The sequence below is a fragment of the Lycorma delicatula genome, chromosome 1, assembly GCF_047948215.1.
Source record: "Lycorma delicatula isolate Av1 chromosome 1, ASM4794821v1, whole genome shotgun sequence".
Taxonomy (NCBI): domain Eukaryota; kingdom Metazoa; phylum Arthropoda; class Insecta; order Hemiptera; family Fulgoridae; genus Lycorma; species Lycorma delicatula.
The window spans coordinates 220,720,139-220,734,789 of NC_134455.1; the positions used below are offsets into that span (position 1 = coordinate 220,720,139).

Genomic DNA, 14,651 nt, shown 5'->3' on the forward strand with positions numbered 1-14,651 from the left:
AGCATTCCTCTTTTCTTTCCTGAATAGGAATGGGAATTAGCTGACTTGCTACAGTAACCCTTCCTGAAAGTTTATAAGACAGAAATTAGTGGAATAGAACTTGGTGGAATGGAAACTTTGCCCAAAGCGTGTTTAGGAACTGGAAAGCTTGTTGGGGTGGTGGATGGACCCAATCCACCAATAGATCCAATCACAGATTTAGGTACTCATAAATTAAAGTCAGGAATCCTACTTCTTCTAAATGTATACTTTACTTTGCTCTAAACTAATCTAATAATTTCTTATGAATCTAAGAAAAAGATCTTTACAATTTTAAGATCTAAAATTGCACTGATTATATGTAACAATATGTATTAAATAAATATGCTGAAAATTCATGTGGTGTTTTACTGAAGAGTTCAAGTTGAGACATCCAGCCCCTTGGAACTGCATAGGATTGAGGGACCTGTATTACAACTAGTGAGCAAAGACAAATAGGAGAGGAGAAAAGTTTGTAATAAAATGTTGTACAGAGGTGAACTAGATTAATCGGTTATATATTAAGACATCCAGGATTAGTTAAATTGATAATAAAAAGGTGTGCAGAGGATAAAAACTGTAAAAGAAGTTAAGTTTGAAATACATGAAACAGATAACTGAGGATGCATGTTTGGAAATTATGTAGAAATTATATGATCAGCAAAATACAGAAAGAAATATCAAACTAGTCTGTTAACAGACTGCTTTCCTCTTAATTCCATATTGTAACCATTCGTTTTTATTTCTGTTTTCCATTCCTTTCTTATGTTTTTTGACTCCAAAAAAATTGATTAACATCAATTAATAGCTAATTTTTTGTCAAATGTGAAATTTGTTCATAATTTCACAAACGTAGAACATATCAGGGAATAGTTCCCTGGAAAGTATAGATATGAAGTGAGGAAAAAATAAAACAGTTGAAGACACATTTAATAAACCAGTTTCAGTGGGTCCAATTAACCACACATCTCAGTAACGGTCAACCTGAGACTGTCAAGGCTGCTTCATTTGCATTCATACATATCATCCTCATACATCCTCTAAAGTAATACCTAATGGTGGTTCCGGAGGCTAAACAGAAATAAGTCTCAATGGGTTAATAAAATCATACACTACTCTGTGCAATTCTCTGTGGGTGGATGATTGCACACTGCTCATATTTATCGACTAAAGGTTGTAACAATGCAATTATGAACATTGTGAATTTTAAAATTTTATTCATTATAAAATAAAGATAAAACAATCTTAGAGTACTAATGCTATTATATAAAATGTTTTAAAGTGAAATGTTACACATTTAAAAAAAATATTTGCTTGACTTATCATTATTTTTATGGTATTAACAATATTATTATTATTAATTTTTAATGTAAAAAGTAATTTGTAATGAAATATTTGTATTACTGTATTTATTTAGTGAATGTAAATAAGAAGATAAAACCATGCATGAGCTTCATAATAGGAATTTCATATTACAAGTAGTTATCAGTGAAGTAATCTTATCATTCATTAGAAAGTATATATTTTCTTATCCTCTAGCAGTTACATCAATAATTAATTCACAGAAAGTCAGTATGTTATAGTGTAAATAAAATATCATAAACATTTAATAAAAATAGTGAATATTAAAAATCAATTTTTTATTAATTGTATTTGAATGGTTGTGATGTACAATACAGTGAAGTAGCAAAATTATGCATTTGGACTGTGATATCATCATACTGATACTAAATAGATTCAACTGATGTCTGAAACGTCTAATTGCTGTCTTTTTAAGTTTTTGGATACACAACAGTAATTTGGATGATTAATTTTTCATATTTTATTAGCCAGTATTATTAGCTGATAAAAAGAAAGAAATATTTGTATAAAAAGTGTAAGGTAATTTCATAATAATTATCAATAGATAAATTTCACAATCTACTCTTATTATAACCTATTTTTACTTTTTATTCAGTAAAATATTAAATAAAATTATATCTTATATTTTATCTTAATAAACTTATAATGAAATGGAATACATTTTATGAAACAATCTACAAACATTAATTGTATTAAGGTGAGATAAGTTATATCTGTAAATAAATCAAATTTGCATAGTGATCTCTCAATTTAATCAGGCAAATCTTTGAGAAATTCTGCACCACCTCCTTCTTTGATTTTGTTGCAGTGCTTCTAGTCTGCCTATTATTTATTAAAAGCATTGTTATTGGTGCAAATTTTGATAATATGCTAACTTAAAAATTAACTATTACAAATCCATTACAATCGCATATACTGTTTGATCACATGCCAGTAAATTTTATGCACCAGAACTAGTGATACTTATAATGACATCTATGAAAAAGAGACTATCTACAATTCACTAATATGGCTAAAGAAGTAATAGTATCTTAATAGAAGGTAATAATATAGGTCTGTTAATAATGGTTCAGAAGTCTAATATACAAAAAGATAATCTAAAAATTAAATTATAGCTATTTGATTTCAGTTCTAAACATAAAGCAGCAGCATAATGTATTAGGTACCAACGGCAGCTTGCATATAGGCACTCTGGAACTGCAGCGTATCCTCTACTTCCACTTGATATTATCGATAACATTTAATAAAATGAGTCCTCTTTTTCTTTAATTCTTTCTTTATACTTGTAAAATATATAATTCTTAAGCTAAGGATTATAAGTTAAGTTAAGTCAGTAGTCATCCCCCAGTTTATGAAAAAGATACAAAAATCTTTGTATGAAACTGCACGCTTCACAGTTCCAGCAGCGTGGTGTTTGGTTATTGTGCTCATGCGCACATAGGAAGCTACATGCAAGGCTGCGAGGGAGAGAGAGCACTGTCACTCCCACAGTGCCAACCCTGACATGCTGGTGAAAGGAAGTTTTTTTTTACTCCACATATGTATGGAATGTTTCTTGTTCATTCCCTTTTCTAGTTTAGTCGGTGGAAGGAATATGAAAGTGGTTTAGTTGTTTTTTCAGTAGTGATCAGAAGATGGCAGAAAGCAAGGGTTCTTTGATTGCCAAATCTGTCCAAAAACACTCTGGAAGAGCGAAAGAGAAGGTAATTAGTAAAAACTAATTATGTATTTATTTTTGTGTACATAGAAATTTTAATTAAGCACCATTGGACTATAGTGTTTTTAAGTGGACATTATAAGCACAATGTGCTTAAAAACTGTGTACCGTATTCCTGAATGTGATAAAGTGTAGAATTAGATTATGATTCAGCTTCCAGCTATTCTCTTTGATTCATTTTTTTTCGGTTCTTTTATTTTACAGAAAACTGTAACCATGGCCTTGAAAAGGCCCAGAAAAAAATATTCTGCAGCAGCACCCCCACTAATTTTAGCTACGAGCTACGTACTCTTATCAAAAAAATATTCTTTGATAAATTAAATTTTGTCTTATCCATTTTCAAACATTCAAAATTTTAAATAATTCTAAGAAGAAAAAATGTTTATCTAAGGCTCTTATTGTTTGCTCAAAAACTCAATATCCAACAACCAGTGGTGTGTATCTAGGTGATTAAGTCCACATCACTACTTTTCTTCAAAATATACGTAACCTGTACTTCACAGGACAGCAGAAATATTGTTATAAAATACCCATAGTTTCTTTATTGTTCATGTCAGAATGATTATAAATTATGCATCCATTAAGAGAGTAAAATTACTCTCTTAGGATTGGATCACTAACTAATGAGAGAGAGTGCATTCACTGTATTTTTGCAGCATTATCAATCTCAAAACATAATTATTAAAGCACAAAATTTATAAATTATACAATTTAAATGTTGACTATTTTTATACTACATGTCTGAAGTTAAAAATTAATCTACATGTAAAATCATCTAAAGTAATGAAAGAAAATATAAATCTAAAATAACCTCTTGAGATATCTAGACACAAGTGACAAGCATATATTTGTAATTAGCACTGAATGCCTCTATGTCTATGTTATATAAACGTGTTCTGTATGTATTTTGCATATATTAATCAATAGAGATGGCTGTAACATTGAATAATTCATGAGTTCCTACATAAAATTAATCAATCATAATTAAAATACTAAATACAAATCCTTGACTTGTGATTTCTATGTTATGATTTTGAATTCATCTTTATCATAATATCACTCAACCTACTTACAAGTCTAATTAATTTTTTAATTCTTTCTCTTTTTATAAATACTTTTTAAAACACTGCAGCCCTGCATACTTTTTAGAATATCATAAAAATAATGTGCTTCAGTTTGAAAAAAGTTTCAATAAAAATCAAGAAATCAAAGTAAAAGTTCAAATGAACTTTACTTTTGTACCTTGGCAAAGGAATTATCAAAATTGTACAATAAATGTAAACTGATCTTTGACTTCATGATTACATTTAAAAAAGTAAGTTCCCAAAGTTTTAATAAAGAAGTACTGTTTAGAACTCCATTGGAGTTGGAGAACATTTTTATCTGAAGTTGGATTTTCACAGGGTATAGCTTTTCATACTATATGCGAAGACTCAGCCACAGCAACCTTGTAATTATATTTTGAATGAGTATCCTTTGACATTTTTGTTTTATTATGACTTCAGTATTACAGAGATGTGATTAACAACCTACCCCTTTTAAAATTATAACCCTCTCAGTATTTGTAGCCTCATGATGGCCTTCTCCAGAATTAACTGATGATGATGATGCTAGGTGATGTATTCACAATGAAGTAACCACAAGTCTTAATTTATTAACCGATTGTATATGTCATGGTAGAAAGAATTTCTGACCAATTCACTTGCAAAATATTGCAAAAATATTCTCTGATGATGGGGGTTAAAAGGATTACAAAAGTGAAAAATATTTTATCTCAAATTTTTTATAAGAAATAATTTTCCTGTGTACTTGATTAAGTAACAAGGTATTAAAAAAAAAAAATATTCTGATGGGAGTAAGTGATGTATAAATTATGAAAAAAAGGTATTTCATTATAAATCATTTTTGTTTGCTTCAATCTCTGAATAAGGGTAACATAATAATAGTAAGCAAAGAAATATCTTATTGGACCATTTTGGAAAGTTTTGTGGAATCTTTTACTGTTAAATCTGATACTGGGTAAGATGGTAATACAGGATAGCAATAATGGTCTATAGAAGAAGAGCACTGTTTTGACTTCATTAGTCATTGTTATGATGCATTAGCAATCACAAAAGCTTTGTTTAATGACAAGCAGAAAGATTGAATAACTGTTGGATGATATATATGTTAAATGTTATGAATTTATGTCCATAGATATTTTTTTGATTTTGCTCATTTTATGTAGCATTCTATTTCTTTTATTGATTGTATTATGGTTATGTGAATATAATTACTTCAAATACAGCTACAACAAATGTTATACTCAACCTGGCCAGTAATATGTTCATAAATTTCTGATCTAGAGGAAAGATTTTTAGAGTACTTCAGAATAACTTGCACATTATTCAGTTGTAAAAGTATTATATATGCAGAAAAGTAAAAGTATTATATATGTAAAACTTTTTTACAGGGGAAACAAAGAAATTTCACATATCCATCAATAAATTACATCCCAGTTTGTGGTGTAGACTCTAAAAAAAAATCCTCTTTTTGGTAATGTATAACTGTGTAATTGAGATGCATATAAAATAGCATCTTTAGCTTAACATCTTGGAGTTGAAATATCTTTGCATTCAAAAGAACCCACTTTCATAAAAATGAAGGCTCACCAAAGATTTAAGGGACCTATGAATTTGTTTAATTAATATAGATCTTTCTTTTTCGTATAGAAAATATAAGAGTACCAAGTAACGAAACAAAGCAATTACTTTAAAATTAAAAATTATTTAGTATCAGAGCTGATGAATTTCAAGAAACTAAATAAATATGCCAAATATATATCTGGTTATCCAGCAAATGTGTACTCTTAATTGCAGTAGTTGTTAATTTTACTAAGAATTTTTGTTTTAATTTTCCTATCTTGTATTAACATTTTGTAACACATGTTCACTTATGTCCATAACCAGAACTAAAGTTACAATTATACTTTGTGTTTATTTTACATAAATTTTGACTCTGATCTAGGATTTGAAGTCATATTTCGTCAATTATTTCCTTCCCAATCAATTATACTTCATGTTATTTTAAATATATTTTAATATTTTTTTCTTTGACTTATTATTATTTGCCTAAAAGCATTGTCTTCTCTTGGCCATTTTTCTGTTTAAATTTAATTTTAGTAAAAATGATAAGAAAAAGCTAAATTTCTACATAATTTTCAACAGTCTTTATCAATATTTTCTGATATTTTAATATTTTATCTGATTATGCTACCTTTCTGAAAAATACATCAAAGAATACTCTGCAGCATAATAATTCATCTACTACCCTTGACTTTTCTTCTCAATCTTTTACAGTTTTGTTATGGATTAAGTCCTTAGAAGAAACTTTATAAAGATGACAATTTTCAAATAAAAAAAGACAAGAAAAAATGGACCCAAATCCTTGCTAGTCGTTAACAACTTAATTCCAATATGTGAACATAACAATACATATAATTTGAATGCACCATCTAATTTAGCCATTTTTCAACTCTTTGTTTCAGGTGATGTCTGAATTACAAATTTTGATAAGAATAATTTAAAGAATGTCAAACATATTATTTAAAGTTTTATCAGTTGCAACAATATTCCCTTTAGGATACTTCTGTCAGGGTAAGAGTTTTATTTTATGTTAATACAGCAACTCAATTTATTGCATGTGTTAGAAATAACTTATAACTAACTTCCATTATGTATTGAATGTTTGATTTAATAAAGTTGGAGATTCATAATTTTGTCTGTTTGTTCTTAATTTAATGTGACATTTTTCAGATATGTGTAACATTTCACAAATGAATGAAACACATTTTCCAGATATGTATTATACTTACCTGTAAATATTTTCTGTTTTTATCTATAATGAAGAAATTTATAAAAAAAAATTTTCATTTCATAAAAAATTTATTGTTGCAATAAAATTTATTTAATCTTTTAATCTATTGTTTCCTTGGTATGAAATAAGCTTATAATTTCATAATAGAATATATAGTGTGTGATCAATTATTTTTACTTCATTTTTATGAAATCAGTGAGCATTGTTAGATAAGTTTTGTTTTGAAAGTTACTTATATTTCATTAATCATGAAGTTTTGTTGGAAGGTTATGAATCATTATCTTTGAACATAATGCTTATCTTAAACATATTGACTGGCATGTATTGTATTTATGAGTCTCACTTTACATGTATATTGCATCCCATTTCTACATTCTATAATTTATAATTTGATGTTTGCCATGGCCTAGGAAAATAACTGAGTTTCTTCAGGTTGGTTTAAACTATGCTCATGCTATCATTAATTTAATAATTTTTATGGATTAAAAACATGTAACTAAATCTAATTTTCTGTTAATTCTTTTGTTTTATCATTAAGATTACTCTGGTTTTTAATTATTGTATGTCAATTCTTTTGCAATAAAGCTCTTTAATTAAAAATAGTTTTTTTTTCATAAATTTTCATGATGTATGGAATTTTGTTACTGATTATTCATAAAAATATTTCTTTACAATAACTAATATGCAAATATAATAAATTTTGATATCTATATTATTCTATAAAGATGAAGAGGGTTTTGTTTTGGATAAACAAAAAACTACCTTAACAATCGCAGTAAAATTTTTACCCATGTTTCTTGGCATAACTGAAAAAGTTTTTCAATATATTTCATCTTAAAAACTCTAAGATATAGATATGTGTAGTAGTGGAGATTTGCTGTTGAAGCACAAATTTTAATAAACTGCATTAATGAATTTTTAAGTGTGTCTATCACTGTGTAAGCTGGGTTTGAATTGAATGATTATGAACATCTAGAAACCAATTTCTAGATATTTTGAAATTCTGAGTTTCAAGAGTTAAAATGGATTTTTGAATTTTTTTGAGACCTTTGTTTTTTAATTTCTCAGTAAAAAATGAAGAAATCAACCTGATTTTTGGCCAGTGTAATCTTCATGTCAGTAAACCAATTTCTAGATTTTTTTGAAATTCGACCTTGAAAGGGGATGAAGAAAGATAAAAAATATTTAAAGAATGTCTGTAAATTTTCCCAATTCTGACTATAGTAAACGAGATATTCAGTAGATTTGGATTTGCAAATACTCTTCAAATAAATGTTTAAAAACCATTTTCGGGAGTTTTAATTCCGATTTTTTTAAGGGGTGCAAAGGAAATTTATATCTCAGGATCGGATAGAGGAATCACATCAATATTTGATAAGCGTCTTTGTAATAAAGTATAAAATTAGCAAAAGATCAGTACTTAAATACCTTCGCAAATTACGAAATGGCGGCCACGTTCATTTTTCAATCCGTTATATCTCCGTAAGAATAAGGTTTATCAAAATATATGTTTTGCTAAAATATTAAACCTTTTATTTTAAACAGAATGGCATTTTATTTATTAAAATCGATTACAAATAGCCGAGTTATGGCAGAAAATTGGTGTTGTAATTTTGTGCCTGTTTTCATGTCCTCCACTTTACGTTCAGTTTGATTAAATATTAATTGTTTTTATTTATTGTTAATTCTAGTGTTGTAAATTATTATTAATTTACTATCTAAACTACTTCTAATAGTCACAAACATGACGTTACTGTCTTATTGACGTACGAATAAGTTTTATTCTTGACGACCAACATAACAGTTATATTCATAACTGTTATGAACTAAACAACTACACAACTATTATGAACATAACAGTTTAATTTAAAAGCGATTATCGATTTGAATTTATATTAACATCTTTCAGAAAATCCCTGAAGATTTAGTAACAGCTCCGAAAGTACTAGAATTTACACTTTTTAAATTGTTGGTAAGTGGAAATTTAATTTATACAATTGTATTATTACCAACGGTGCCAAACCCTTAGTAAATTAAATTTGAAGAAGAAAGTGCCATTTTTCCTACGGATATTTTTTGTTTAGTTTTATAAGTAGAATCCGAAAAAGTATAGCCAGCCCACCATTTTAGAAACACTCTGTATATATTTCATAAAAATAATTGATATTACTTAGTTATGATTCATTAAATTATGTTATTTTATTCTATCTTAGTATTTAAATCAACCAAATTATCACCTTTTATCAGCCAAATTGTTTTTTTTTATATGTAATTTAATTCAGCGTATGATCTACAATAGAATCACATGGTCTGGAATATAGAGATCATTGCTGTTGGTCACATAACAAAAAGGTGTGTACCCTTTTTTAGTTAAAATGTTAAAAGTTAACTACAAGAAAGAAATTTTAAAAAGAAAAAACTCCTTTAATTGAAATAGCAATTATAAGTAAGGTAAAAAAATATAAATAACTGATACTTAAAATAAAATTATTTGGTGGTGTGAATGGAAATGACATTATCCTTTTTTATTTTTTAAAACATTTCCAATTTTTTAACATTAAAAAAATTGAATGACATTCAACAGGTGTAAGTAGCAGATAGCTGTGGCATAGTGTCACCAGAGTGGTGGGTATGTATGGATAAGCTCATCTAAGGAATGGTCCCAAACATTAAAAGCTGCATCCTCACAACTTGTTTGAGATTATGATCGGTAAACTAAGTGGAGAATGAAAAAGGGTGAAAGTTTTCAGATTTCTTTGTGCTTGATAATATTAAAAACCCATTTACAAATCCTATATGTAGAATATATATAGATATATGAAGCTGGAAGTACAAGGTCGATCAAAAAATTACCAAAACGTATTTGTCAGATAGATTACAAAAATCAATTTAAGAACTAAAAAACTTTCTGAGAGTGACATTTTTTTCTAATAATGATTCGTTAAAGTTTAAGAAACTGAAAGCAAAATTGGTAAATAAGATGTGAGATAAATAAGGAAATATGCCATGAACATAAAAAGAATGGAAGTTTGGATGTTACTTATGGCTTCTTTCTTTCTTTTTCCTGTTTAGCCTCTGGTAACTACCGTTTAGATAATACTTCAGAGGATGAATGAGGATGATATGTATGAGTGTAAATGAAGTGTAGTCTTGTACATTCTCAGTTCGACCATTCCTGAGATGTGTGGTTAATTGAAACCCAACCACCAAAGAACACCGGTATCCACGATCTAGTATTCAAATCCACGTAAAAATATCTGGCTTTACTAATGTTACTGGCTTTATTAATTAATGTTACTTATGGCTAGAATGTTATAATTAACAATTTACTATTATTAAGAGAACGGGGACCCAAAATAGTACAACTGATTAAATTTAGCAGACTGATAAGTTTTGAATAACAAAAAACAAAACATATGCAGTGTACATGAAAGAATTTAAGTAATAGAAAATTTTACCAAATAAATTTTTTTCTGGTTACAAAATTTTAAAATGTGTTAATAATCCCACACTGCTGTGTGCTGACATAATTATAACCTATTGGCAATAACAGTAAGAATAAAAAATATGAAGAAAAGTGAATACAAATAAATTGAAATTAAAGAAACTAAAAAATAAATCATTCCTTTAGTATTACTCTAGAGTAGTTAGTCTCAACCTTTTTAGCTCCATGTCCCCACAAAGTAAAAAAAATATATAATTAATATTTCGCAATCCCCCAACCCCAAACCGATGAAAACCGTTAAAACTATTTAGCTGTGTGATAGCAATGGGTATCGATATCTGTATGAAGTGTACAAATACAAGAAATTAACAGGTTCCAATTTGATTTGTACATGCTCTTTGTAATTTGATCTGCTTGCATTATATTCCTGGTAGAGTGTCATGTTCGAACATGCAATTGATACATTTGAACACGTGCCCTTAGCGGTATAAAAGAGGCGTAAGGGATTGCAGAACATCAGTTTAGTATTTGAATACAAACATCAGTTTTGAATACAAAGTGTGGTTCTGGTGCCCTTATTTAAGATTTAAATCCATAGTTTCATTTAAAATAATAATAATAACCTCGTGCGGGATTGCCTGTCCTACATCGGGCATGTCGCCAGGTTGTGGATTGGGGAATGTTCGGCAGATTTGCCGGGTAGGTGGGAAATAGCATCGCAGACCAAAACAGGCAACCGGTAGGTGTGTCAGCACCTCACCTGCCGTGCATAAATTGCTCCAATCACTAGAAGCAAAGCCTCGGGTGTGCCAGTTAATGAGCCTGCAACAGGCGCACTAAGACACAGGCTCCTTCTGGGGAAGAGAACAGCTGCCTCTCTCCTCAGTCGCTTGGTGAGCAGCAACCTGGACCGTCCAATGTTTTAGGCGACGTTGCACCTGAACCTCAGGTGCCCGTTCTTACAACCCGGGGCAGGAAGCGGTTTAAATGGACAATGGAAATAAGCACCTTCCTTTACCGCTCCTACCTTCAAATAACGAAAATGGAAACAGATAAGAAACCATACAGCGTTGAACTGCACCGCATCATAGTGGAGCGCTTCCCTGAGTTGCAGAGTAGGACGGTCCAAAACACACTTGACCAACGCAGGTCCCTCTTTGTATCGCATAGGGTGCCTGCGGATATTGTCACGGCAATCAGGTTGGAGGTATCGAGAGAGTTCGGTTTGCTGTCCAGCCCATATTCTGATGATGGCGTGGTGGATGAAGTACCCGTTCCTCCCAATCCTGTGATTGATCTGTTTGCGGAGAATTCGCTGCGCTACGGTGGAATGAATCCGACATTGAGACCCAGCATTCCTAGGTTATCGGAGAGAAGTGGCACGAAAATAACAATCGATCACGTCAATCAGCTTTTAGCTAATAAAGTTTCACACGTGACAACAATCCAGGATCTTCATGAGTTGGTTTACGTCGGTGCTTTAACTGTGGCGGTCGCTAATGGCCAACGAGTTGGAGGGGCTATGAGGCGAGATAGGCCTGGGATGCCGGCTTGAGAATTTCGTTTGACTAGGAATATTAACAAGCTGCGAATGGAGATTGGTCGTCTGACGACATTTATGACATCCGAAGACCCAGCAGAAGGTGCGAGCTGTTACGGAGACTATTATCAGCAGCCATAGGGGCCCGGAAAACAACTCGGTTGCCGAAGTACTGGGCTTATTAAAACAACGCCTCGCGATGCTATCCTGTAGGATGCGCCGTTACAAAATAAACAACATGCGGTGTGAACAGAACCATTTGTTCAGAACCAACCAACGTGAGTTCTGTAAGAGGCTGCAAATACCAGTAGTCCAGCGGCTCCAGGTCTCGGCAGCTCCTTCCAACGCTGAAGTTTTGGATTACAGGACTCCATTCTGGTCGAGCTCGTTACGGCATATTGATGGAGCTGAGTGGATCCGTAATGAGAAGAGGAGAGTGAATCGGATGCCATCTGTGGTTGATCACGTTGTAACTTTGGATGATGTGATTGGGTCTGTTGCTCGAATGCATAACTGGAAGGCACCCGGAATCGACGGAGTGCAGAACTTTTGGTTCAAGCGCTTCTCAGCTGTACATAGGCGACTTTCTGAGTTTTATTCGGCCTTGTTGCGGGATGCAAGTCTTATGCATAGGATTTTTCACCCAGGGAGTGACCTATCTGATTCCCAAGACTGTTCTAGCTACGGCCAACCCTGCAAAATACCAACCTATTACATTCCTCTGAACAATTTACAAGATTTTTACATCTATCTTGTGTGCCAAAATATCTTACCAACTAGAGCGGCACCAAATTATTGCAGAAGAGCAGAACGGTTGTCGAAAGAACAGCAGAGGTTGCAAGGAGCAGTTAGGGGTGGACAGTGTTCTCTCTGACTTGGCTAAAAAGAGTCGGTGTGATCTATATACAGCTTATATAGACTACAGGAAAGCCTTCGATTCTGTGACGCATTCTTGGCTCGTGGAGGTGCTTGTTTTATATAAGGTTGACCCGTTGATCGTCCAGTTCCTGCGATGCGCAATGAATAAATGGTGCACCTGTCTTGTGTTGACCGTTCCTAATAAGAAGCCCGCGACCATTGCGAGGTGGTGATTCAGCAAAACATATTTCAGGATGATGCTCTTAGTGCGCTCTGGTTCTGTATGGCACTGAACCCCCTGTCCAACATCCTGAAATCAGTCAATGAGGGGTTTGCAATTAGCCAATACTCTTATAGTCACCTCATGCACATGGATGATATAAAACTTCTTTCTAACACCAAGGAGAGTGTCCAACGGCTTGTTAGGTTGGTCGAGAGATTCAGTGTCGGCATACGTATGAGGTTTGGTTTGGACAAATTTAGAGTTAATGCCATGAGAAAAGGAGTTTGGTCGCGAATGGATGATGTAGTGTGCCGTTCATGGATCCCCCTTCGGTGATGACAGCTATGAAGCGTGGGGAAACCTACCGGTATCTTGGCTTCATTCAGAATGTGGGAATCAGCCACGGCCAAGCGAAGAAGGCTCTTACATCTAGCCTCAAGGCTCGTGTGAGTGCTCTCATGAAGTCGCAATTGAACGGTGGCAATAAAGTGAAGGGCATCAATACCTATTTGGGATTCTGTGATGGACGAGAACAGAGCTTGAGGGGCTTAATCAGCTTCTTAAAAGTGAGTTCACCGGACACCGAGCGCATCACCCGCGCAGTTCTACAGCTCGCTGAAGCAGAGCAGAAGCAGAAGAAAGCAGGTGTCCAGAAGCAGGAGTGGAAGAGGTGTCGCAGATTTCTTGAGGTTCATGCGAAACAACTACAGAACCTCAGAAACCATTTTTAAGGGCGAAGTGTACCCAGCGTGTTTCATCGGGAGGTGGTGAAAAGAGATGAAGGTCTGACCTCACTCCGCCTTAGCGACAATGACTATGCCCCCTGAACGAGGTTCCTGATGAGAGACAGAAGGTGGATGCATGGCGCACGGGTGAGCTTAATGGGAGATTTGCAGCCTCCGTGCTGGATGAGGGGATTGACTTTGCTGCCTCCTTTGCGCGGCTGAAAAACAGCAAATTGTTTGCTGAGACTGAGGGATTTGCGTTCGGAATCCAGGATTCGGTAATCAGCAAGCTCAATTACTGGAAGCACATAGTCAAGGACCCTGCGGTGGTCGTGAATAATTGCCTTTTTTGTGGGACTACGAGCGAGTCTGTGGAGCACATGATTAGTGGCTGCCAGATTCTGATCCCAAAAGAATACACGTCCCGACACAATAACGTGGCTCGCATTCTCCATCAGAGGCTAGCCCTGGACCTGAGACTTCTTGATGTGTCTGTTTCTTACTACAGGTATGTTCCTTTGTCCGTGTTGGAAAATGACTGTTATAGGATTTATTATGATCGCGCGGTCCTCACGAATAAGCCAGTGGCCCACAATCGTCCAGATATTGTTGTGATTAAAAAAAAAAGAAAAATCATCTGGATCATATACCACTGACCGCTAACATCCAGAAGAAACATGCCGAGAAGCTGTCGAAGAACAGGGATATGGCGAATCAGGTCAGGGAGATTTGGACCCAGCGAGAGGTTATGATAGTGTCCATCGTCATCGGCGCACTTGGAAAGATTCCGCATTCGCTTTACAAGTCACTCAGGGCCATTGGCGCTCAACCTCGCCTCTTCCTGCAGATGAAAAAAGCAATGATTCTAGACACGTGCGCATTGATGTGAAGTATATAATTTGGATTTG

The 14,651-nt window shown here is 33.1% G+C and overlaps 1 protein-coding gene across 2 annotated transcripts in view; it reads left to right on the plus strand.

Moving 5' to 3' along the window:
• Window positions 1–1,514: 1,514 nt before the first annotated feature.
• LOC142318252 (salivary endonuclease-like) overlaps window positions 1,515–14,651 on the plus strand; it is a 77,406-nt gene continuing 64,269 nt past the window's right edge. The window contains exons 1-2 of one of the 2 annotated variants that reach the window (XM_075354817.1): window positions 1,515–1,899; window positions 6,624–6,732. In XM_075354817.1, coding sequence (XP_075210932.1) covers window positions 6,666–6,732 — 67 coding nt within the window. In that variant the 5' untranslated portion in view covers window positions 1,515–1,899; window positions 6,624–6,665. Of the gene's footprint in view, window positions 1,900–6,623; window positions 6,733–14,651 lie in introns of those variants that run through there. The other variant, XM_075354818.1, reaches the window with a different exon arrangement.